At 40.0% G+C, this 21,294-nt stretch overlaps 1 protein-coding gene across 1 annotated transcript; it reads right to left on the reverse strand.

Annotated features, from left to right (window-relative positions):
• Window positions 1-944: 944 nt before the first annotated feature.
• TRIM69 (tripartite motif containing 69) lies at window positions 945-20,788 on the reverse strand. The gene is made up of 7 exons (XM_068965586.1): window positions 20,717-20,788; window positions 16,355-16,831; window positions 15,448-15,543; window positions 12,573-12,806; window positions 11,796-11,818; window positions 11,589-11,713; window positions 945-1,486 (listed from the first exon to the last, which is right to left on the reverse strand). The coding sequence occupies exons 1-7, from the start codon at window positions 20,786-20,788 to the stop codon at window positions 945-947; spliced, it is 1,569 nt and encodes a 522-aa protein (XP_068821687.1).
• Between the last annotated feature and the right edge of the window lie 506 nt (window positions 20,789-21,294).

Below are 21,294 nucleotides of genomic sequence, written 5' to 3' on the forward strand. Positions count from 1 at the left end.
AGGATAGGGGGCTTTTACCTTGCCAAAAGAGCTGTGCTGATTGTAATTTTAGAGGGCCATGCTGCAGATCCTAAGCACTGCTCCCTTGCCCTCCATCCCGCCCAAAAAAACTGTCAAATATAGAGAATGAAGCCAGATGGGAGTTCTGTGGAAAGGAGACAGGGATGGTTCCTCAAGGGTACTGCTGAGGTTAGTAATGCTTAGAAAGAAGCAACAAGCTAGAGAATGAATATATTGGAGAGTACAAGATGAAATACACTGCTGTTTAAATTATAGGCAGGAATGTGTACAAGGACATAGTCTAAAGTAAATGGATATACTTAAATATATTTGAATACAGAAAAACAAATGCTCCACAGGTAGGTAAAGCAAGAAAAAGAGACTGAGAAAGAGTCAGAGTTTAGCTGGACTAAAAAAGTATCTTGAGAGAATTCAAGACCAGATTATAAACAAACCCAGTCCATCTTATTTTTTAAATCTCAGGAACAGTTTTCTTTTAATTAAAGTAACAGTTTCCAGGAAATAAATGTCTTGTAAAATGTGCATAAGAGCATAATTAAATAGGAAGAAGAGTGCACGTCTAAAAATAATCTGTTAAAAGTCATTATGTTGGAGAATAAGGACTGCATGATAGAATTTCTGATCATGTTTGAAAAGGGTTCCTGATCATCACAAACTCAAGTTGCATTTTGCTCTGGTGAAAAAGGATGATGAGCATGCTCATGAAAGTGGCTCCTGTGTCATAGTAGACCCCAGAGAATTAGAATAACATCTCAAAAAGCTCCAATGAAACCCATTAAAATACTGAGAATGGAATTCAATTTGTGAATCCTCTTTTCATTTTCCAGAGTTCCCCATACATTGGGAAGAGAAACCAGTGAGACTGGTAAACTGTTTCAGTACCTCTTTAATAACTCTCTGAATTTACACAATAGTATGACAGATTACTGTGGATGTAAGATATGCAATGGTTCTTTATTCTCTCCACCATCATTAAGGCAAGGGCAGAAGTAGGGGTAAAGTTTCTCCATGAACATGCTACTGAAGGTGTAAATGTGGGTCATAGTTTTAGCATTGTAGAAGGACACTTGTCCTCCCTCATAATCTAGATATATGCCCACCTTGTTGAGGTTGTTAGTCAGTTTCAGACTGCAAGAAGGAAAATCCAGAGCCTTTAGATCAGTTTGGTTCCTTAGTCTTAAAAGCCAGAATCCTCGCTCAGGAGTTAGAGGACAGCTGCCCTTCCGAAGGATGGATTCTCTGACAACTCCAACTGTCCATTTTGTCTTCTTTGCTACTTCCACTTCCCAGTACCACTTTCCAGATGTGAAGCCTTTTGAGCCCAGCACAGCCACGCTTGAGTCAAACCTCTCTGGATCATCAGGCATTACCTGTTTAATGTCACCATGCCACACACTCGTTCGGTTTTTGGAGAGCACTAGATTTGGGTGAGCAGTTTTAGGGTCCAGAGTTAATGGAGATAGGCCTAGTAAGAAAACAAGAGAAAGCAGGGCATGGGGAAAAAGGGATGAATGCAGGTTCCCATAAACAGTATTTATGTGCTTTATCTCCCCATGCTGTATATGCTTAGATGGGCAGGTAAGCTTATATACTCTCTCTGTATATATTGTTTTGATATCCATGTGGCTACATTCTAGACATTTTTTATATTTGTGGTAAAAAATCAGATTTTACTCTGAAGCAATTTATACTCCAATAAAAACTACAGATAAATAAATCTGTAGTAATACATATAAGAAAATACAAATGCTGAAAGGATAAAGATTCGGCAAGTGTGCCCAAAAAAGATTTCTAAAGCAGTAAGTATTTTAGTTTGATGTAACATGTATGAGGTGTATCAGGATGCTTTGGGTAAACAATGGCAAAAACAGAATGGGTTAAAACCAGTAGCTTGCATGATAGAGAAGATAAGAACTTGCCTGTTAGGAGCAGGTGAGACTGAACTAACTGATACAGAATTTAGAGGACAATGGTGGTAAGTTTGCATTTGGTTTAATAGACACTGGAACTTTTGAGGTCTAGAATGGTTAATGCCACTGATGATCCAACTGTGATTCACAAACTGTATAATTGCCAGTCTGGGACAGGATGGTAGAGAAATTAAGAGTAAGTTCTTAGAAACTGTCATAGAAATCTGACAGAATAATTTTATGTCAATCAATTTAGTTAAAAAACTGGGCTTGCACTTTGCAATTTTTTTAACTCCATTCTTTCAAATAACATTTATATTCTACAAACATCAGTTTTTTTTAAAACTGGTCCTTCATCACAGGTAATTTGACAATGGTTTAGACAGATCAATGGACAGCAGTATAAAAAGGGAATTTCTAAATGAAGAGAGGTTGGAAGCATATTAGCAAGAAGGTGACACAAATTCTAAATGTGAGATAATTGAGCCTTGGCACAAAATTTGATAAAGGAAACACAAAAACTGTTCAAATCATGGACAAGGATACAAATATGCATTTGTATTTGTAACACATTTGTTGTTAATGGATTTATTTATCCTGGAAGCAAGAACTATCCACCCTCTCTCTCTCTTCTCAGAAAAGCTTGAGTCTTTTCCATCATCTCAGAGACTTTTTCCTTCTAACAAAGAGACTCTGAAGAATCCTGAAGATTTTCCATGTAGGCCAAGTCTTCTCACTCTCACAGATCGATGCTCATTCATGTAGGGTTGTTATTTTTCCGGATGTGAGCACTATAATTTCTTTGGAGGTATCATAAAGAATTCCTGCTAACCTTTTTAGAACCCCAGTCTGCTTTCATCACCAAGCCTCTGACATCTCCAGCTAGCTCAGCCTGCCCTCGCTTTGAGGATTCCTAGGAGTCAGCTTTGCATACCAGCTTTTCTTCTTATGCCATATTCAATCCAACAGTAAATTCTTTCTGTCAGCTCCACCTTCAGAATATATTCTGAGCCTGCTCAGAATATATAGACATAACTTCCACAAATACCAATGTCTTGGAACTACTGTAGTAGCTTTTTAATTGTTCTGTTTCCACTCTTGCCTATCTGAAGCCTATTCTGCCAATAAGAAGAATGAGATCATCTAGTTCTCCACTCAAAATACTCTTATGCTTCCCATCATCCAAGGTAAAATCCAGAGTCCTTACTGAAGAGACAAGACCTGTATGACTTACCCACTTCTCTGACCTCATCTCCCACCACTTGCCACCTCCCTCCCCTCATTCAGTCTGGTCCAGCCACCCTTGCCTTTTGGCTGTTCTTTGAACATACTAAGTTCATTCCTACTTCAGGGTCTGTACACTTTCTATTCCTGGCCCTGGACACTCTTTGCCCACATTGTTTACTCCTTAATATCATTCAGACCTTTATTCATGCAAGTGAATAGAATGTTATTGATAGAATCTAGCTAGGTATAGAAGTGTTTACTGTAAAATTCTTCTAACTTTTCAGTATATTTAGAAATGTCTACAATAAAACACAGGGAGAACCTGCTCAAAGAGATTTTCTCTAGGCATTCTATCTAAAGTAGCATGTTCATCCGTCTATCTTGGTTTATACTCTTATCCTGCTTTCTTTTCTCTCATAAATAATTATTTGTTGAGTGTATCATGCTTTGTTTTCTTCACAATAGTTATCAGTATGTGAAATTACTTAATTGTCTCTTCCACTAGAGTGTAATCTCTGGAAAGGCAGGGACTTTGTTTTGTTTCCTCATCTATCTTCAAAATTTGAGACTGTTCCTAGGTATTCAAGTGACTATTTATTAAACAATTAAATAAACTGCAATTAGAGTTCCATATGAATCTTTGACACCAACTAATTTCACCATGCCTTGTATTCCTGTTATGCTTCACATAAACACACAGATGGTAGATCTCTCTAATGATTTAATGTCTACTGTACTTTTATCCTCATTATTCTGTTCTTTACTTCCTCTGCCTTCACCCATCCTCCAGCTGTTCCCACCCAACCATTTCCACCCTGCCCTTTGGATCTACTTCCCCATTTAACTCTCGCACATCTTCAGTTTTCAGAATTCTCTTATCACCTCCTTAATTTAACGTGCTCCAGACTGATTCTTCCAAAAAAAAGAAGCTAACTGAATAACAGCTTCCAGAAGTTCAAGAGACTATTCATTTTCCAAAATCAGATGCTGGAGATCAGGTAGCCACCACCACCACTTCCAGACCTGTGCTCTATTCCTCAATCTCATGTTAAAAAATCGTTCTTTGTTTGAGGCTCTTGTCATTCCTTTTCACATTTCCCTCTGTCTCTGTTTAATGCCATCACCTACAAACTTTTCCTGGCTACACCCCCGCATTTCGGGCTGGCCTCACTTCCCGCATCGGGTCCAGCCCGCCATCCTGGGGCTCTGCTGTCCTCTGGGCGTAGCTGCCCGTCGCTTCTTCCATGGCTTCGACTTCACTGCTCATGACTTTTGACCTCTTTAGATCTAAGCCGCCCATATCAGTGCCTATGTTCTGGAGCTTGTAGTCGCCAGGAACTGTTCATTCTCTAAAATCTTCAATTCAGGTATGACAGACTCTTATTTTTTGAGCTTTCTCACTCCCATCTCTCCCTACAACCATTACTTGACTTCATTAACATCTCTAGTCTCCTATTTCTCTTTATTATTCTAATCTCTTTGCTTCCTGGCTTAAAATTCTTCCCTAAACAGTTTAGCATTGATAGCTTCGTTGCCAATAACCTCAACACTTTTGTCCTCTCATGTTTCTTGTTTCTGCAGCATCTGCCATGCAACTCTCCAACCTTGGATCTATTCAGCTATTCAGATTCACATCCTAATTCCTCACCATTGCAGGATGAAAATCACAGAATTATGCATACAGATACTGCTACAAATTCATTATTTCTACTCTATGCTTGGCCATCAGCACTGCCCCAAACTCTTCTATTTCTTCTTATATTTCCCAAATCAAACCTTCTCCACTTCCTCACAGCAGCAATTTCAAACCTTCAACTCCTCCTCAAATCACTGTTCCACCACTTTGCTCCTCACTTCCAGGCAGAAGGCTTCATCTCCTGTTTCACAGAGAAACTACAGTACATTTTATAAATGAATAGATGAATGAAGAGATGAACCCCCTCAATTCTTCCTACTCATACTGCAAACCTTATCTCACAAAATTATTTGCTTCTGCTGTCTTTATCTCCTCCCCAGGTTTGGAGAGAGCTGTGTAAAGTCAGCACCTCTCTCTTCTGTAGCTCTCACTCTTCCCAGCACTCACCAGTCATTCCCTTTCGTTTCCTGCTGGTTTCTGCCCTTCTACAGGCTGCCTCCCTTCAGTTTTTAGAAGTCCGCTTTTGTCTTTGCTTCTACATGCACACCTGCCCTTCTTATTCAAACTTCTCAAATGAGTGATCTATTCCCTTCATTACTGCCTCATTCCAAATTCTTCCTGAACCCTAGACAATATATAATAATTTATACTCATTCCACTCTTTTGAAATCACCCCTATCAAAGCCACCAATTTTTTTTAATTTATTTTAATTGGAGGTTAATTACTTTACAATATTGTATTGGTTTTGCCATACATCAACATGTATCCACCACAGGTATACACATGTTCCCCATCCTGAACCCCCCTCCCTCCTCCCTCCCTGTACCATCCCTCTGGGTCGTCCCAGTGCACCAGCCCCAAGCATTGTATCATGCATTGAACCTGGGCTGGCGACTCGTTTCATATATGATATTATACATGTTTCAACCACCAATTGTTAAAAGCATCTCTTTTCCAGTTATTTTCTAAATTGATCTTTGCATTTGGTATGAGTGACCATTCCCTTCTCCTTGACACTCTCTTTGCCTTAGATTCCATGGGGACTTTATTTCCTGTTTTTTCTCTTATTTCTCTTTCCAGATAATTCCTCCGTCCCTTCTGAGGCTTAATTGACCTTCATCTGTTGTTATTCTCTATAACACGTTCTCTCCTTGACTGTATGTTCTCATTCTCCTTAGGCAATCTCATTTATATCAATAGCTCAGCTACCCCCACTCAATATTATTTGTTCCAGCTCTGGCCTCTCTCCTAAGCTCTAGTTAGAATAATTATCCATTTGAATATATTCATTTAATTGTTCTATAAGTCAACACAACATGGCCAAAATTGAACTCATCAGCCCCCTCCAAAATCTGCATCCCCTGTATTTCCATCCTTGACATCACCTTTCTCTATGCCTTACCACTCATTACTGTCCGGTGTATTTCAGCTCTCAGAATTCTGTCTCTGCAATCTATTCTTTATGTTCCATTACCATGCCTCTGGCTTACATCTTAATAATTTTTCACCTAGAAGGTTGCTGCAGACTCTAACTTGGTCTTCGAGACTCTCCTGGGGAGCGGAAACTGTGTCTCTTATTTCTGTATCCTTGGAGCCCAGCTTAATGCTCAGCATGTAGTAGGCCCTCTCTGAGTATATCAAATGAAGGAGTGAACTTTGGTGATATTTTATTGCTACACACAAAACTAAAGAAAATATATTAAAATATGTTAAGATAAAAACAATTCCCTGCACTGAAATACACGGGTGGCCATATTGTCCATGGGTGCTTTCTCACTACAGTGGCATAGGTAAATAGTTTGACAAGACCAAACAACCCCCAAAACCAAAAGTATTTACTATCTAACTCTTTACAGAAAAAGTATGAGCCCCTGAATTAAAGCAATAGCCTCATTTATAAGGCAGGAAAGAAGAAAATAAGAATCTGCAGAATAAGAATAAGCAAAGGCCTAGAAATAAGAAGTCTAAAGTATATTTTACCAAGGTTTGACCGTAGTTACATTATTATTAAAATAGCCATATATTAAATAAATCCCATTTGATTTTCTTAAATGTAAAATTATACCAAAAGTAAGGAAAAAGTCAGTTTGTGCTTTAAATGATGCTAGAAGTGAAGTTTGGGGGCAAAGAGTACAAGAAGAAAAACACTGTGATCTTGAGAGAGCTAGAATTTTCAGGGTAGAGTAAGAGAGGAGGGAGCTGCATAGAGACATCAAAACATCTACAAAGGGATTCCCTCAAGGTTGTGACTGAGTATCGCCACACGACTACAGTGAAACTCATTAAATCTAGAGAGTGAATCTCCAGAAAGCAGAGCTCACGCAAGACTGGGAATAGTTTTCAATCCTGCCAGTCAGAATGGAAAAATATTTTAATATGCGGAACATCAGACAGAGTACTCAGAAGGGTGATATCTTAGAAAATTGGCAGAGTTAGCCCCAGATTAAAGGCTTCTCTTGAAACACGCTAACAAAGCTTAAAGGCTCAACAAAGCTTAAAGTGTCGAAAGGAGCAAAGTTATTTCAAATAACTTCGCTAAATGCCAGTTAAATCAATAGAGCTTAAAGGATTACACCAAAATTAGCAAATAGCAATGTAAAACAGATCATGTTTGACAGCCAGAAGAGACAGATTGCATAACTACCCATTCCTTCAGTGTGAGCTGCACATAGTGAGCTGCTTCCACAGTATACAGTATGGAAAAGAGAGGGGAAATAACTTACACTACCTCAGCCAGGTGATTAAAGCCAACATCAACAGTCATAGACTATGCCGACAGAATCTATGCTTGATATGATGAAAATGACACTTTAACTCCATGGTCTTCCTCGCAGTAAGTCACAGCCCTAGCATTATAGTGAGAAAAACATCAGACAAATTGCACTAACGTGGCATCCTACAACATACAGAACCAGCAGTCCTCAAAAATGTCAAAATCTTCAAAAAACAAGGAAAGCCTGAGAAATTGTCACAGCCAAGAAGAGCTTAAAGGAACATGACAGCTCAGTGTAATGTTGCACCTTTGATGGGATCGCGGAATGGGAAAATAACATTAAATAAAAACTAAGGAAATTCACTCCGGGAGTTGGTGATGGACAGGGGGGCCTGGCGTGCTGCAATTCATGGGGTTGCAAAGAGTCGGACACAGCCGAGCAACTGAACTGAACTGAACTGAAGGAAATTCAAATGAACTATTGTTTTTAGCTACTAGTAATGCATTTGTAATGGTTCATTAATTGTAAATAATGTATCACACTAAATATAAGATAATATAAACTAGGGATGAGGTATATGAAAACTCTCTAGTATATTTTCAATTCTTCTGTAAATCTAAAAGTATTCTAAAAAATAAAGGTTTTTAAGAAGAAAAAAATATATCAGCCATGCAAAGTGGCAGGAGAATATAACCCACAGTCAGGAGATAACACACACAGTAAAAACATGCTAGAAATTACAACAGTGGTGGTATTAGCAGACAGAGACATTAAAACAGACATTATAAATATCTCTCATTAGCCTGAGAATGTAGATGAACAATGAACATGTTAAAGAGAGAAACTGATGATATAAAAAGATGCAACTTTTTGAAGAAATGTAACTGAAATGAAAAACATCCTAAACAGGATTAACAGAAGATTAGACAGTGCAGATGAAAAGATGAGAGAACTTGAATAGCAATAGCAACTCTGTTTCAAAATGAAACACAGAGAAAAGGCTTAAAAAATGCTGAACATCAATGAGAAGTGAGACAATTTTAGGTGGTCTAATGGACTGTGAAGAAGGCTGAGCGCCGAAGAATTGATGCTTTTGAACTGTGGTGTTGGAGAAGACTCTTGAGAGTCCCTTGGACTGCAAGGAGATCCAGCCAGTCCATTCTGAAGGAGATCAGCCCTGGGATTTCTTTGGAAGGAATGATGCTAAAGCTGAAACTCCAGTCCTTTGGCTACCTCATGCGAAGAGTTGACTCATTGGAAAAGACTCTGATGCTGGGAGGGATTGGGGGCAGGGGGAGAAGAGGACGACCGAGGATGAGACGGCTGGATGGCATCACGGACTCGATGGACGCGAGTCTGAGTGAACTCCAGGAGTTGGTGATAGACAGGGAGGCCTGGCGTGCTGCGATTCATGGGGTCGCAAAGAGTCGGACACGACTGAGCAACTGAACTGAACTGAACTGAACTGAATGTGATTGAAGGCAGAAGAAGAAGGGGGTGACAGAAGATGAGACGGTTGGATGGCATTACCGAGGCAGTGGACTTGGGCAAACTCCAGGAGATGGTGAGGGACAGGGAAGCCTGGTGTGCTGCAGCCCATGGGGTTGTGAAGAGTCAGACACGACTTGGTGACTGAACAACACCAACATGTGTAAAGTTAGAGTTCCAGAAGTAGAGAAGAAAAGATGGAGAGGTACAACACTGCTAAAAGATAATAGCCAACATTTTTCCAATCTTGATGAAAATCATAAACCCGTGGATCCAAGAAAACACACCAAGACCCAGCATAATCAACTTGGTGGAAAAAAAGTGACAAAAAACTAAATCTTACAAGTAACCCATGAGAAAAAAAGATAGTACATACAGAGAAATGATATAAAAATGATAATAAACATCTCATCAGAAACTGTACAGGTGAGAAAACAATGGAGTGGCTTTTCTAAAGCAGTAGAGTCTATCAACCCACAATTCTATATGAGGAAAAATATTTTCTTCAAATAAGGTAAAATAAAACTGTGGTGGTATCCAAACATTGTCATGGTAAAACTCAATGTGTAGTAAAAGATTAAAAAGACATAAAAATGGAGACTGATATTAAGAGAAACAAAAGGAGTCTTCTAGACCAGCATGGATATCACTCCATGCTGGATGAACCAGAGGCAGGAAAAAAAAAAGGCTGAAGGCAAAGTGCAAGAAAGGAAAGTGGGAAAGCAAAGCAAAAGCAGTAAAGGCAATGAAGGGTTTAGCCTGGTAGACCCTTAAAAGAACTTGAAAAATGCCACATGGAATAGATCCAACATATACATTGGTTTCAGCGTCCACCAAATGAAAACTTTACTTCCATGTTTTAACTTGGCTTTTTTCAATTTAAATCCAGCATAACTTCTCAAATTTGTTTTGGGAGCCTGAACAAAATATTTTCTTTGATGGATTTAAAACAACCAGAAAGATAGACATTATCAAACTTTGGCAAGGATTTGAAGAAACTGGGACTCTCATCCATTGGAGGTGGGAATTAAAATGATTCCACCATTTAAGGGAAAAAAATGTGATAGTTTCTTATAGTTAAGCATATACTTAACACACAACCCAGCAATCCCATCATTAGATATTTACACTGAAAAAATTAAAGCATGGATGTCCCTGGTGGTCCAGGGGTTAAGAATCCAACTGCCAATTCAGGGGACACAGGTTCAATCCCTTGTCCAGGAAGATTCCACATGCTGTGGAACAACTAAGCCCGTGCACCGCGACCACTGAGCCCAGGGGCTGCAACTGACGAAGCCCATGCGCCCTAGAGCCCGAGCTCTGCACCGAGAGAAGCCCCTGCTCACCAAAGCTAGAGGCAGCCCAGGTGCAGCGACAAAGACCCAGCGCAGCCAGTGACTCAGTTAAATGAAAATTAAATTTAAAAAAGAAAGCGAAAAGATTTATAAACAAATATTCAGTCAAGTTTCTTCATACTAGCCATAAACTAGAAACTATCCAAATGTCCATCAGTTGGTGAATGAATAAGCAAATTGTGATACATCCATAAAATACAGCGACTGATACATGCAACAACATAGGTGATCTCAAAAAGCATTTTGCTAAATGAAAAAAGCCAAAAGGAAAAAACCACATAATATATGCATGAGATTTTAGAAAAGACGAAGTGAAATAAAGTAGATCAGTGATTATCAGCAACTGAGGATAGAAGAAAAAGATTGTCCAAAAAGGGTTATGCAGGAACTTTTGAGGATGACAGAAATTTTCTGTATCTTGATTTTGGAGATGTTAACATAAGTGTGTACATTTGTCAGACTCATCAAATTGTACATTAAAATTAGCGAATTTTCTTCTATGTTAATTATACCTCAGTAAAGCTGATTTTTCCCATTGTCAGCTACCTGGAAAAATTAGCAGGGGTAGATGTGTGATTTTCATTAAATCAGTAATCACAAATAATAATGTCTATAAAACACTTTATTTAGAGCTCTATTTCTGTAACTTTTTATTTAGAACGTCGTTTTATGTTCTTGAAATGTTGTTTGTGTTCTTTTGTCCTGTCCTGTCCAGTTGTTTTTTTTTTAGTATCTGCAGGATGACAAAAACTTAGTCACAGCTATTGAAATAATTGGTTTTCTTTTGAAGCACTTAAGATCTGTAAACAATCTCCTAAGATGATATACTCTATGTTATGAACATTAACCACAAGAGGAACTGTACTCATACATATGATGAATATGTATAGTAACTTCCACCTTCAGGGCAGAGATGCCTCAGAGACTTACATAACTGTTTTAGAAAAATATTAAAATATTGGTTGTTACATTTGATAGAACAGTCAAGCAAAATCATAGGCTGAGAAGTTAGTTCTGACACCAGACTCTATTCACAAGTATAAGATCCTGCATTCCTAGATAACAGTAAAAGAAATTCAGTCATACCAACTAGCCTTTTGGCTAAACTTCACCCCTCCCTCCATCTAGACTCAGACGTACTGTTAGGGCCACAGAAGAGGTCCTGAGAATGAAACATTAAATCGGGAGCCCCGGGAACTCCTGGGGCCCCTACCCCAGGCTCCTGTCCACTGATACCTGGAGAGAGGGTGGCCTGCATGCCCCTCCACATCGTGTACTGGATGGGCCCTTGAAACACGCCTGGGCTCAGCTTTCTGGAGACAAGCTCCTTGGGCGTCAGCACTCTCATTCCTTGCTCCAAGCTGCAGGGGACGTAAACTGTTTACTCTTAGACATCCTCCAGGGACTGAAGGCAGGCTGTTAATACCACAAGGAAACACTTACCTATCCAAGAGAGGTATGATGTCCTAGAAGAGGAAAGGAGAAATGGAAAGGTTAGATGCATGTTCATCAGCTCCAGAAATTTGTTTGGTGTTACTGGCCACCATCGGAATCTGATGGTCAAAACTGCAGTCCTGTGCAGATGGCCCCCATCCGATTGCCACCACCTCCTCTCATCCTCCAAATGCCTTTTCTGATCTTCATCCTTCATCTATCCCAAAACAAACTGGCTTACTTTCCTCTGATTTTCTAGAGTTTCTTGTTACAGGAAACAAAAAAATTAAGGTTAAGCTGTTTTTACCTATACTGCCACTTAGTCTCAGGAGAACAACACAATAGATATTCCCACCCCAAGTCCACTTTCTTTACAATGGCTAAATTAAGCTTCTGAGTCCTAAGGTAGTAACCAATGCCACTTTAGAGGTGAAGCGTCAGGTAGCAAAGATTGGCAAACAGCTTTTCAAACAGGTCAATTTACGATTACTGAGAGCCAGTAAAAGATACAGTTTAGGTGGCAACATTATTTTTGAGAAATAAAGCTTCAGAGTTCTTTATGGGGAAATATTAAAACCTATTGCTTTTAATGGCATCTTACTATCTTCTTTACTAGGCAATTGAGTCTAAGGCAAAAGGAACCTTCTGCTTTTCTCCCAGGGAATCTTAAAATCACTACAGCAGATTTCTTTACCCTCCTGGAAGGGAAAATCTGCTTGTACATTCTTTCCAACCCTCTCTTCCCCCCTCTGTTGTACCCATAGTCATGTCGGTGTGGAGTCTCACTTTGAGAAAGTCGAAGGGGTTCTGCTGCTCCATCCGTGCCTGGATGCTCACCAACATCTCCTTGGCTAGGAGACACTGTTCCTGAATGTGGCTCAGATTCAGCTCCATCTCCTCATTCAACGCTTTCCCCTCTTCTCGGAGCTCACTTAAAAGGTCCTTTTCTTTGCTGTGCAGGAACTGATGCAGCTTTAGAAACTCCAGGGAGATGTGTTGCTGCAGATGTAGCTTGTTTTCCTGGAAACCTCCATGATCATCACCATGGTAATTACTGAGACTAGCGTTTAGGGATGGGGGCCCACACCACCAGCACTCCCACAACTTGGGAAATACCATAACAGGAAATGCATGCAAACACTGCATATCAACATCCAACTGTGCTAAAAGGAGGCCTTTGGGAAACTTACTCTGTCTTTCCCAGCTAGTTTAATAGTTAGGGTTGGAATAGTCAAAAGTCATGCCTAGGTTCCTGTTGCAAAACTGAGGTGGTAACCAATGCCATCTTAAATAAGACTGTGGGGTTAATCAAACATTTTTAAATGAACAATAATACCCTTTTATCCAGAAGTACAAACCAGTATCTACCAAGTGATGCTGTTAGACGGGGTCCATAGGAGGCTGGAAGAACTGCCCTTTTTCAAGAAATCAGAACGAAGGAGGCACCATTCCTGCTGCCAGGACAATACAAAAGAAGCCAGAGACAGGTGATGTCTGCAGCACTTGAAATCGGTAACCGTTACACTGGCAGCTCTTTCCCTAGGTGACTTCAGCTTCCTCATGGGCAAGCCATCTGACATCCTGGCTTCTCAGTTCATCATCATCATTTCTAGTGGTTTTTACCTGTATCTACTCATTCTTTTAGTCACATTGAGGGTTTTATCTTCCTCAGCAATTGTACCATCCCCAGAATTACTTTTTATGTTTGCTTACCCAGGTTCCACTGTTGCAACAGTTATTGGATTTCATAGAATCCTCCTATTCATTGACCCCTCCGTTTCTGTTCTTCAACTTCTCTGTCTTTATGTTCCCTCTTATCCAGCTTATAGTCTATGGTCAAGCACTGTAATTGTACTCTTTAAAATAGTCTTAACTCTCACTGTCCTCTAGGTCAGACATTTCCATTTTTCCTTTTACCTATTCCACCGCTATTTCTCAGTCTCATTTGTTAGTTGTGTCTCTAACCAAGCTTTGAATATTAAATTACTTGATATTCTGTCCTAGGCTCTTTCCCTTTCTCGTTCTACACTCTCGTTCTCGGTAATAGCCTCTGCTCTCACAACTTTGAAGTGCAGTCTGTACGCTGATGTCTTATTTTCAGCCTAGACCAGCTTCTCAACTCCAGGTCCATACATCCAGTTGTCCATTTGATATCACCACTCGCCTCTCACATCTAATCAGTCACCACATGCAGGTAGTTTTTCTTTCCAAAGCATATGTTAAAGCCGTTTATTTCTTTCGGTCTCTACTGCCATTTTAGTCCAAGCCATCATCGTTCTCTGGGATCACCTAGGTAGTCTTCTTCTAACCGTTATCCTTATTGCCTTTCTCCAGTCCACACTCCACACAGCCACCAGACTGATGCTTTCAAAATGAGATGAGACTATGTCCTGTTTAAACCCTTTAATGACTTCTCAATTATGCACAGAATAAAATTCAAAATTCATGACATTATCTACAAGGGCCTACATGATTGGGCCTTATCTGCCTTTTTGGTCTCATCTTGCCTACCAAGATCCATCTTAATTGGCCTTCTTTCTGTTTAACATAGTAACTAGCTTCCTGTCTCAAGAACTTTTCTATAATGCTCTTTCCTCTTCATAGAACATTCTACAGGCCATTTCCTTCATATTCCCCTCACCCAGTTCACTTGGCTAAAGATAATACTTATCCTGTCAATTCTCATTTTTTAATAAGAAATTTTTAATTTCAATTTTTAGTACGTGACCTCTTCAGTGTAGATTAGGCCCTCCATTTATATACTCTAATATACTGTATATTTGTAATCATTTATAGTAATTATCATGGTGATGTTTCATTATTGGTGGGATTATTTAATTAACATCTGTCTCCCACCATAGTTGGAATACAATATCTAGCATAATGCTGCACCACTCAAATATTTGTTGAATGAATGAGTGTTGACTGTAATAGCTGAACTAAGAACTCTTAAAACAGGAACACCATTCTCTTGAGACATCTTTATTTCCATCTAGCCTTCTTCTTTCCCTCATTGTATTTGTTTCTTCTTCCAGATGCCAAATGCCAGAGAAGACTCTCCTCTATAGGATAATTAATGAAGAAACAGAACTCCCAAATTATTCCCCCAGCCTAGGAACTGATTTGCCAAGTCCCTACCCATTAATGTTGTCCTAGAGCTCCTGTGAAGTTGAAAGTATAAGCAGTAGTTTTATTTAGTTTGGGAAAAGCTAAGAAGGATTAGATCACAGAGAAAAGCCAGCAGTCTAAGAGACCTTGGTTCAGAGAGGCCTGGTTTTAAGCCCAAAGGAAAGAAAGTTATTTCTTTGAACATAACAATCTTTAGTGGATTTTTTAAAAATAAATTCCCTATTTTACCATAGATAATAGGGAAGATCAGACAGATCACAGCCCCAGAGCAATCACCTAGGGACTGCACCATGAAAAGGATCAGCTTATCTAGGGGAAAGGTCAGTCTGCTCTCTCTATTGATCAGCTATTGGGAACCTACTCCACTGCCATATTTCTTTCCACTCTACAGTGTCTGTTTTCTACTTCTAAGGCCAGATGCCATTTAGCATTTTGTTGTATATGTAAAGGTACCTTTCCACCCACATAGCTGAAGTTACAAGGAGGGTACAATTCCAGTTCTGTCTCATGATCCCTCTACCCTGCTCCTCACCTTGTGAGCAGCAATAGCATCCTTCTGCATATTCTTCAGGGACTGAAGCTCCTTCAGGGTTGCCTCCAGTTGACCCTGATGGATGGTAAGCTCCTCCTGGGGATACCATAAAGAATTAACCCATGCTAATTGGGAGATAAAGGGCCATGAAGAACATCTACCCCAAAGCCCCAGGGTGTCAGGGGGAAAGAAAGCAAGCTCCTGCTACAAAAGTTTCCTTTTCCCTTGTATCATAATTCCTGTCTCTTCCAAAAATGGTGAAGAAAATTACAAACTGCAGAAAAACTAAGTTCTATCGTCTTCTTAGCTAACTACGGGGCTTTGAGGGAGATAACAGAACTCTGAACATTTTCTACTATATTTACACTGCTCTTGCTATCTCTACTTTTACTTACATTGTTCTCAGAACACTCGTTTCTTCCTTCTATCCATCCAAATTCAAATAATTGCCCCCCCTTCAAGCTTTCTTTCACCATGCCTCCCCTGACTATTTCAGTTTTCTCTAATCTCTGAAACAAATGTGACGAAAATTTAGCTCTCAACAGTAGACTGTCTTATATTCCTTCTGTTGTTTTGTTCACTTTAAACTTGACTACATTTCAAGACTTTGATAACAAAAGCAATATTTTACATGTCCATGTTCTGTACAGTGCCTAGTAGAATGCTGTCAAGGCAAGGTTTAGGTAAATGTTTGATTGATTGAGGAAGTAGGCCAGAGCTCCTTTACTGCTTCCCTATAATTGACAACTACAGAGAAAGAACTTTGCAAGATATGTTGTATTTTTTGAGCACTCTGAGCTTTCTAATAATCACTTGAATGAGGGGTGGTATTGAAAGAAGTCCAACAGTTTTTCCCAGCCTTCCTAAGGAACTGCTCAAGACTGTTCAAAACCCAGGGCTCACCCACCGTGAAGAAACGGACAGCATCCGAGATCTGCAGGAATTCTTTAGACTGCCCTATGGACAATCGAGCATCTTTGCATTGAAAGCATATTAGTCTCCCATCTGGCTTACTGAACAGTTTCAGGCTCTCTCCATGCTCTGGGCACCGTGGATGGCCCTTGAGCAGGGGTAGCTTCTTAATCTTCTCCACCAGCTTCTCCAGTACAAGGTTAAATGTACAGTTGCTGTATTGACATAACATCTTACACTCAGGACAGAATGTTTCATTTGCTTGCTGCTTCCAAAAGTTTTGGATACAAGATTGGCAGAAGTTGTGGCCACAGCTTAGCATTAGTGGATCACGAAACCAGTCATTACACAATGGGCAGTGTAATTCCGTAGTAATGTCTTGTATCTGCACTTTGGAGGATATTTGGGTGATCACATCATTCACTTCAGCGTAGCTGTCTGAGTCAGTTTTGGAGGAGAGGTTGGAAGATACCTTTGAAAAAGAACAGCTAAAATGAGTTTCTCTTTCTTGTTGCCCACTTCAGGGTAGTGGGCTCTGTTCCTAAAGGAGCTGAGAACTGGTGCAGCCAGAGGAAAAGCACTATCATCTCTTCTCTGAAAGTGATCAGTAAACTCAGTGTTCTCTAACATCAGAGCTCATTCTACTCCCAGCATTATTAGACTTAATAGAGAACCAAGGCAGAAGACGAAAGAGCACCCAATCAAAAAATGTATTTCATTTCAAAAAATGTATATCACTTCTTCCACTCACTTTCTCCTTATATCAGTTGAAAGTTTTACTTTAAACATCTGTTCTATTAGTTATTACCTTTCATTTTGTTTTCTAGAAGTCATGTGCAAAGAATTGGAAGATCAGTCAGATTCCTAAGTGAATGCCATAATATCATCAACCATAATATCATCCAGGCCCTTCACCCTTCCTTTTTAAAAAACACGTTCCAGAAATAACATTTTACAGAAAATGTAGAATCATAAGGGTACAGATCAATGACTTCTCACAAAATGAACATATCTGTGTAATCATAACCCTGATCAAGAAACAAAACATTTTCAGGATAACCAACAATGTCCTACTGTATAGCCTAGGGAACTCTGCTCAAAGTTATGTGGCAATCTGAATGGAAGTGGGGAGATTGGGGGGGAATGGATACATGTGTATGACTGAGAGTCCCTTCACTGTCCACCTGAAGCTGTCACAATGCTAATTGGCTATACTTCAATATAAAATAAAAATAAATTTGAAAAAAAATAAAATTGAAAACAGCATTAAAAAAAGAAAAACATTTTCAGCATCCCAGAAGCGCCCCCCCATTGTCTGCTTCAAGTCACTATCCCTCATTAAGACTGACCCCCATCCTGACTTCCAACACAATATACTACTTTTATCTGTTTTTTAATTTTATATAAATGCAAATATATACTCTTTTGTTGCTGACCTCTTTTGTCAACTTATATTTGTGAGGTTTATTCATATTCTATATAATTTTGGTCCATTCATCCTCATTGCTGCATAATATTCAGTGTGTAAATATGCCATAATTTATTTCTCTGTTCTACTGTTGATAGACTTTTTGAGTAGTTACCAGTGCAGAGCTATTATGAATAGTGTTGCCAGGAACATTCCTGCTCATGTTTTTTGGTGAACATATATTTTATACAGACATATGTTGGAGATGCTGTGGGTTGGGTTCCCGGCAACCACAATAAAGTGAATATCAGAGTAAAGGGAATCACATGGCGTTTTTGGTTTCCCAGTGCCTGTGGAAGTAGTTTTAATTTATTACATGTGCAGTAGTGTGATGACTAAAAAGTACGTATCTTAATTAAAAATACTTTTTTGTTAAAATATGCTAACCATCATTTGAGCCTTCAACAAGTGGAGTCTTTTTGCCAGTGGAGAGTCTTGCCTCTGTGTTGATGGCTGCTGACTTCTCAGGGTGATGGTTGCTGAAGGCTGGGGTACCTGTGGAGGTTTCTTGGAATAAGTAGTGAAGTTTGCTTCATTGATTGACTCTTCCTTTCACGAGTGATTTCTCTTTAGCATGTGGCACTGTTTGATTCCATTATACCCACACTAGAACTTCTTTCAAAATTGGAGTCAGTCCTCTCAAACCTTGCCTCTGCTTTATCACTAATTTTATGTCATAGTCTAAATCCTTTGTTGGAATTTCAACATTCTTCATGGTATCTTCACCTGGAGTAGATTTTATCTCACGAAACCACGTTTTCCCCTCATCCATAAAAAGCAACTTCTCTTCTATTAATTTTTTTTTTAATGTGGACCATTTTTGAAGTCTTTGTTGAATTTGTTATAATGTTCCTTCTGTTTTATGTTTTGGTTTTTTGGCCACAAGCCATGTAGGATCTCAGCTCGCTGACCAGGAATCAAGCCCACACCCCCCACATTGGAAGGTGACTGCCACTAGACCACCAGTTATTGTTGTTGTTCAGTGGCTCAGTTGTGTCCCACTCTTTGCAACTCCATGGGCCGAAGCACACCAGGCTTCCCTGTCCTTCAGTCTCTCCTGGAGTTTGCTCAAACTCTTGTCCATTGAGTCAGTGATCCCATCCAACCATCTCATCCTCTGTCGTCCCCTTCTCATCCCACCCTCAGTCTTTCCCAGCATCACGGTCTTTTCAAACGACTCGGCTTTTTGCACCAGGTGGCCAAAGTATTGAAGCTTCAGCTTCAGCATCAGTCCTTCTGATGAATATTCAGGGTTGATTTCCTTTAGGATTGACTGGTTTGATTTCCTTGCTGTCCAAGAGACTCTCAAGAGTCTTCTCCAGCACCACAGTTTGAAAGCATCAATTCTTCAGTGTTCAGCCTTCTTTATGGTCCAGCTCTCACATCCATACATGACTACTGGAAAAACCATAGCTTTGACTATAATACGGACCTTTGTCGGCAAAGTAATGCCTCTGCTTTTTAATACGCTGTCTGGGTTTGTCATAGCTTTTCTTCCAAGGAGCAAGCGTCTTTTAATTTCATCACTACAGTCACCATCCACAGTGATTCTGGAGCCCAAGAAAAGAAAGTCTGTCACTGTTTCCATTTTTTCCCCATCTATGTGCCATGAAGTGATGGGACTGGATGCATGATCTTAGTTTTCTAAGTTGGATTTTTTTAGTTGGGTTTTAAGCCACCTTTTTCTCTCTCCTCTTTCACCTTGATCAAGAAGCTCTTTAGTTCCATGAAATTGCAGTCAATTGAGTCATATCTCTAGGCTCCACTTCCAGTTCTAGTTCTCTTGATATTGCACCACATCCACAGGTACTTCCTCCGCTGAAGTTCTGAACCCCTCAAAGTCTTCCTTGTGGGTTTTAATCAGCTTCTTCCAAATCCCTGTGTATGCGATAGTTGGCCTCTCCCCACAAACCGTCAGTGTTCTTCATGGCGTCTGTAGTGGTGAATCCTTTCCAGAAGGCTGTCATTCTACTTTGCCCAGATCTATCAGAGGAATCACTATCTAATGCAGTTATAGCCTTATGAAATGTACTTCTCAAATGGCAAGACTTATAAGTTGAAATTATCCTTGTTCCATGTCCTGTTGGCAGGCATGAAAACAGCCTGAATCTCATTGTACATCTCAATCAGAGTTCTTGAGTAATCAGACAAATTATCAATGATATTTTGAAAAGAATTTTTTTCTGAGCAGTAGATCTTAACAGTGGGCTCAAAATATTCAGCAAACCATGTTGTCGGCAGATGTGTTGTCGTGGGCCTTGTTTATAGAACACCGGCAGAGTAGATTTAATGTAACTCCTAAGGGCCCTAGGATTTTCAGAATGGTAAATGAGCACTGGCTTCAATTAAAAGACACAGATGTGTATAGCAGACTTTTGGACTCAGAGGGAGAGGGAGAGGGTGGGATGATTTGGGAGAATGGCACTGAAGCATGTATACTATCTCGTAAGAATCGAATCACCAGTCTATGTCCGATGCAGGATACAGCAGGCTTGGGGCTGGTGCATGGGGATGACCCAGAGGGATGTTGTGGGGAGGGAGGTGGGAGGGGGGTTCATGTTTGGGATCGCCTGTACACCCATGGTGGATTCATGTCAATGTATGGCAAAACCAATACAGTATTATAAAGTAAAATAAAGTAAAAATAAAAAGTTAAAAAAAAAAAAACTTGAGAACCTTTGCACCAATAAATAAATAAATAAATAAAAAATAAAGTTACCAGCTGCATTTGCCCTTAGCAGGAGACACGTCCTGGCCTTTGAAACTAGGGACCCAGCCACTGACTGCCCCTCGAGCTGTGAGAGTCCTTGGTAGCATCTTCTTCCAACATAAGGCTGCTTCATCTGCACTGAAAATCTGTTGCTCAGTGTGGCCACCCTCACTACTGACCTTAGCGAGAGCTTGTGGACAGTTTGCTGTAGCTTCTACCTCAGCATTGGCTGCTTCACCTGGAACGTTCATGTCTTGGCGATGGCTCCTGGAGCCACTCTTCTTCTGCAGCCCCCTCACCCCTCCCAGCCTTCCTGAGATCGAAGAGTTAGGGCCTTGCTTGGATGACGCTTTGACTTGGGGGTTGTTGTGGCTGGTTTGATCTCTTACCCAGACCCCCAAAGCTTCCTCCATTATCAGCAGTAGGGCTGTCTTGCTTTTTTACGTTTCACAGCTTATTGGACTCACACTTTTAGTTTCCTTCAAGAATTTTTCTTTGCATACACAAGTTGGCCACATGGCACAGGAAGCCCAGCTTTCAGCCTGTCTTGGCTTTTGACATGCCTTCTTCACCAAGGCTTAATCTTTTGTAGCTTTTGATTTAAGACACGTGACTCTTCCTTCCCTTTGAACACTTAGGGGTCATTGTAGGGTTATTAGTCAGCCAAATATCAACATTGCTATGTCTCAGGGAAGAGGCAGGCCCAGGGAAAAGGAGAGAGACAAAGGAATGGCCCATCTGCAGCAGTCAGAACACA

Source organism: Capricornis sumatraensis, chromosome 2, assembly GCF_032405125.1.
Source record: "Capricornis sumatraensis isolate serow.1 chromosome 2, serow.2, whole genome shotgun sequence".
Classification (NCBI taxonomy): Eukaryota; Metazoa; Chordata; class Mammalia; order Artiodactyla; family Bovidae; genus Capricornis; species Capricornis sumatraensis.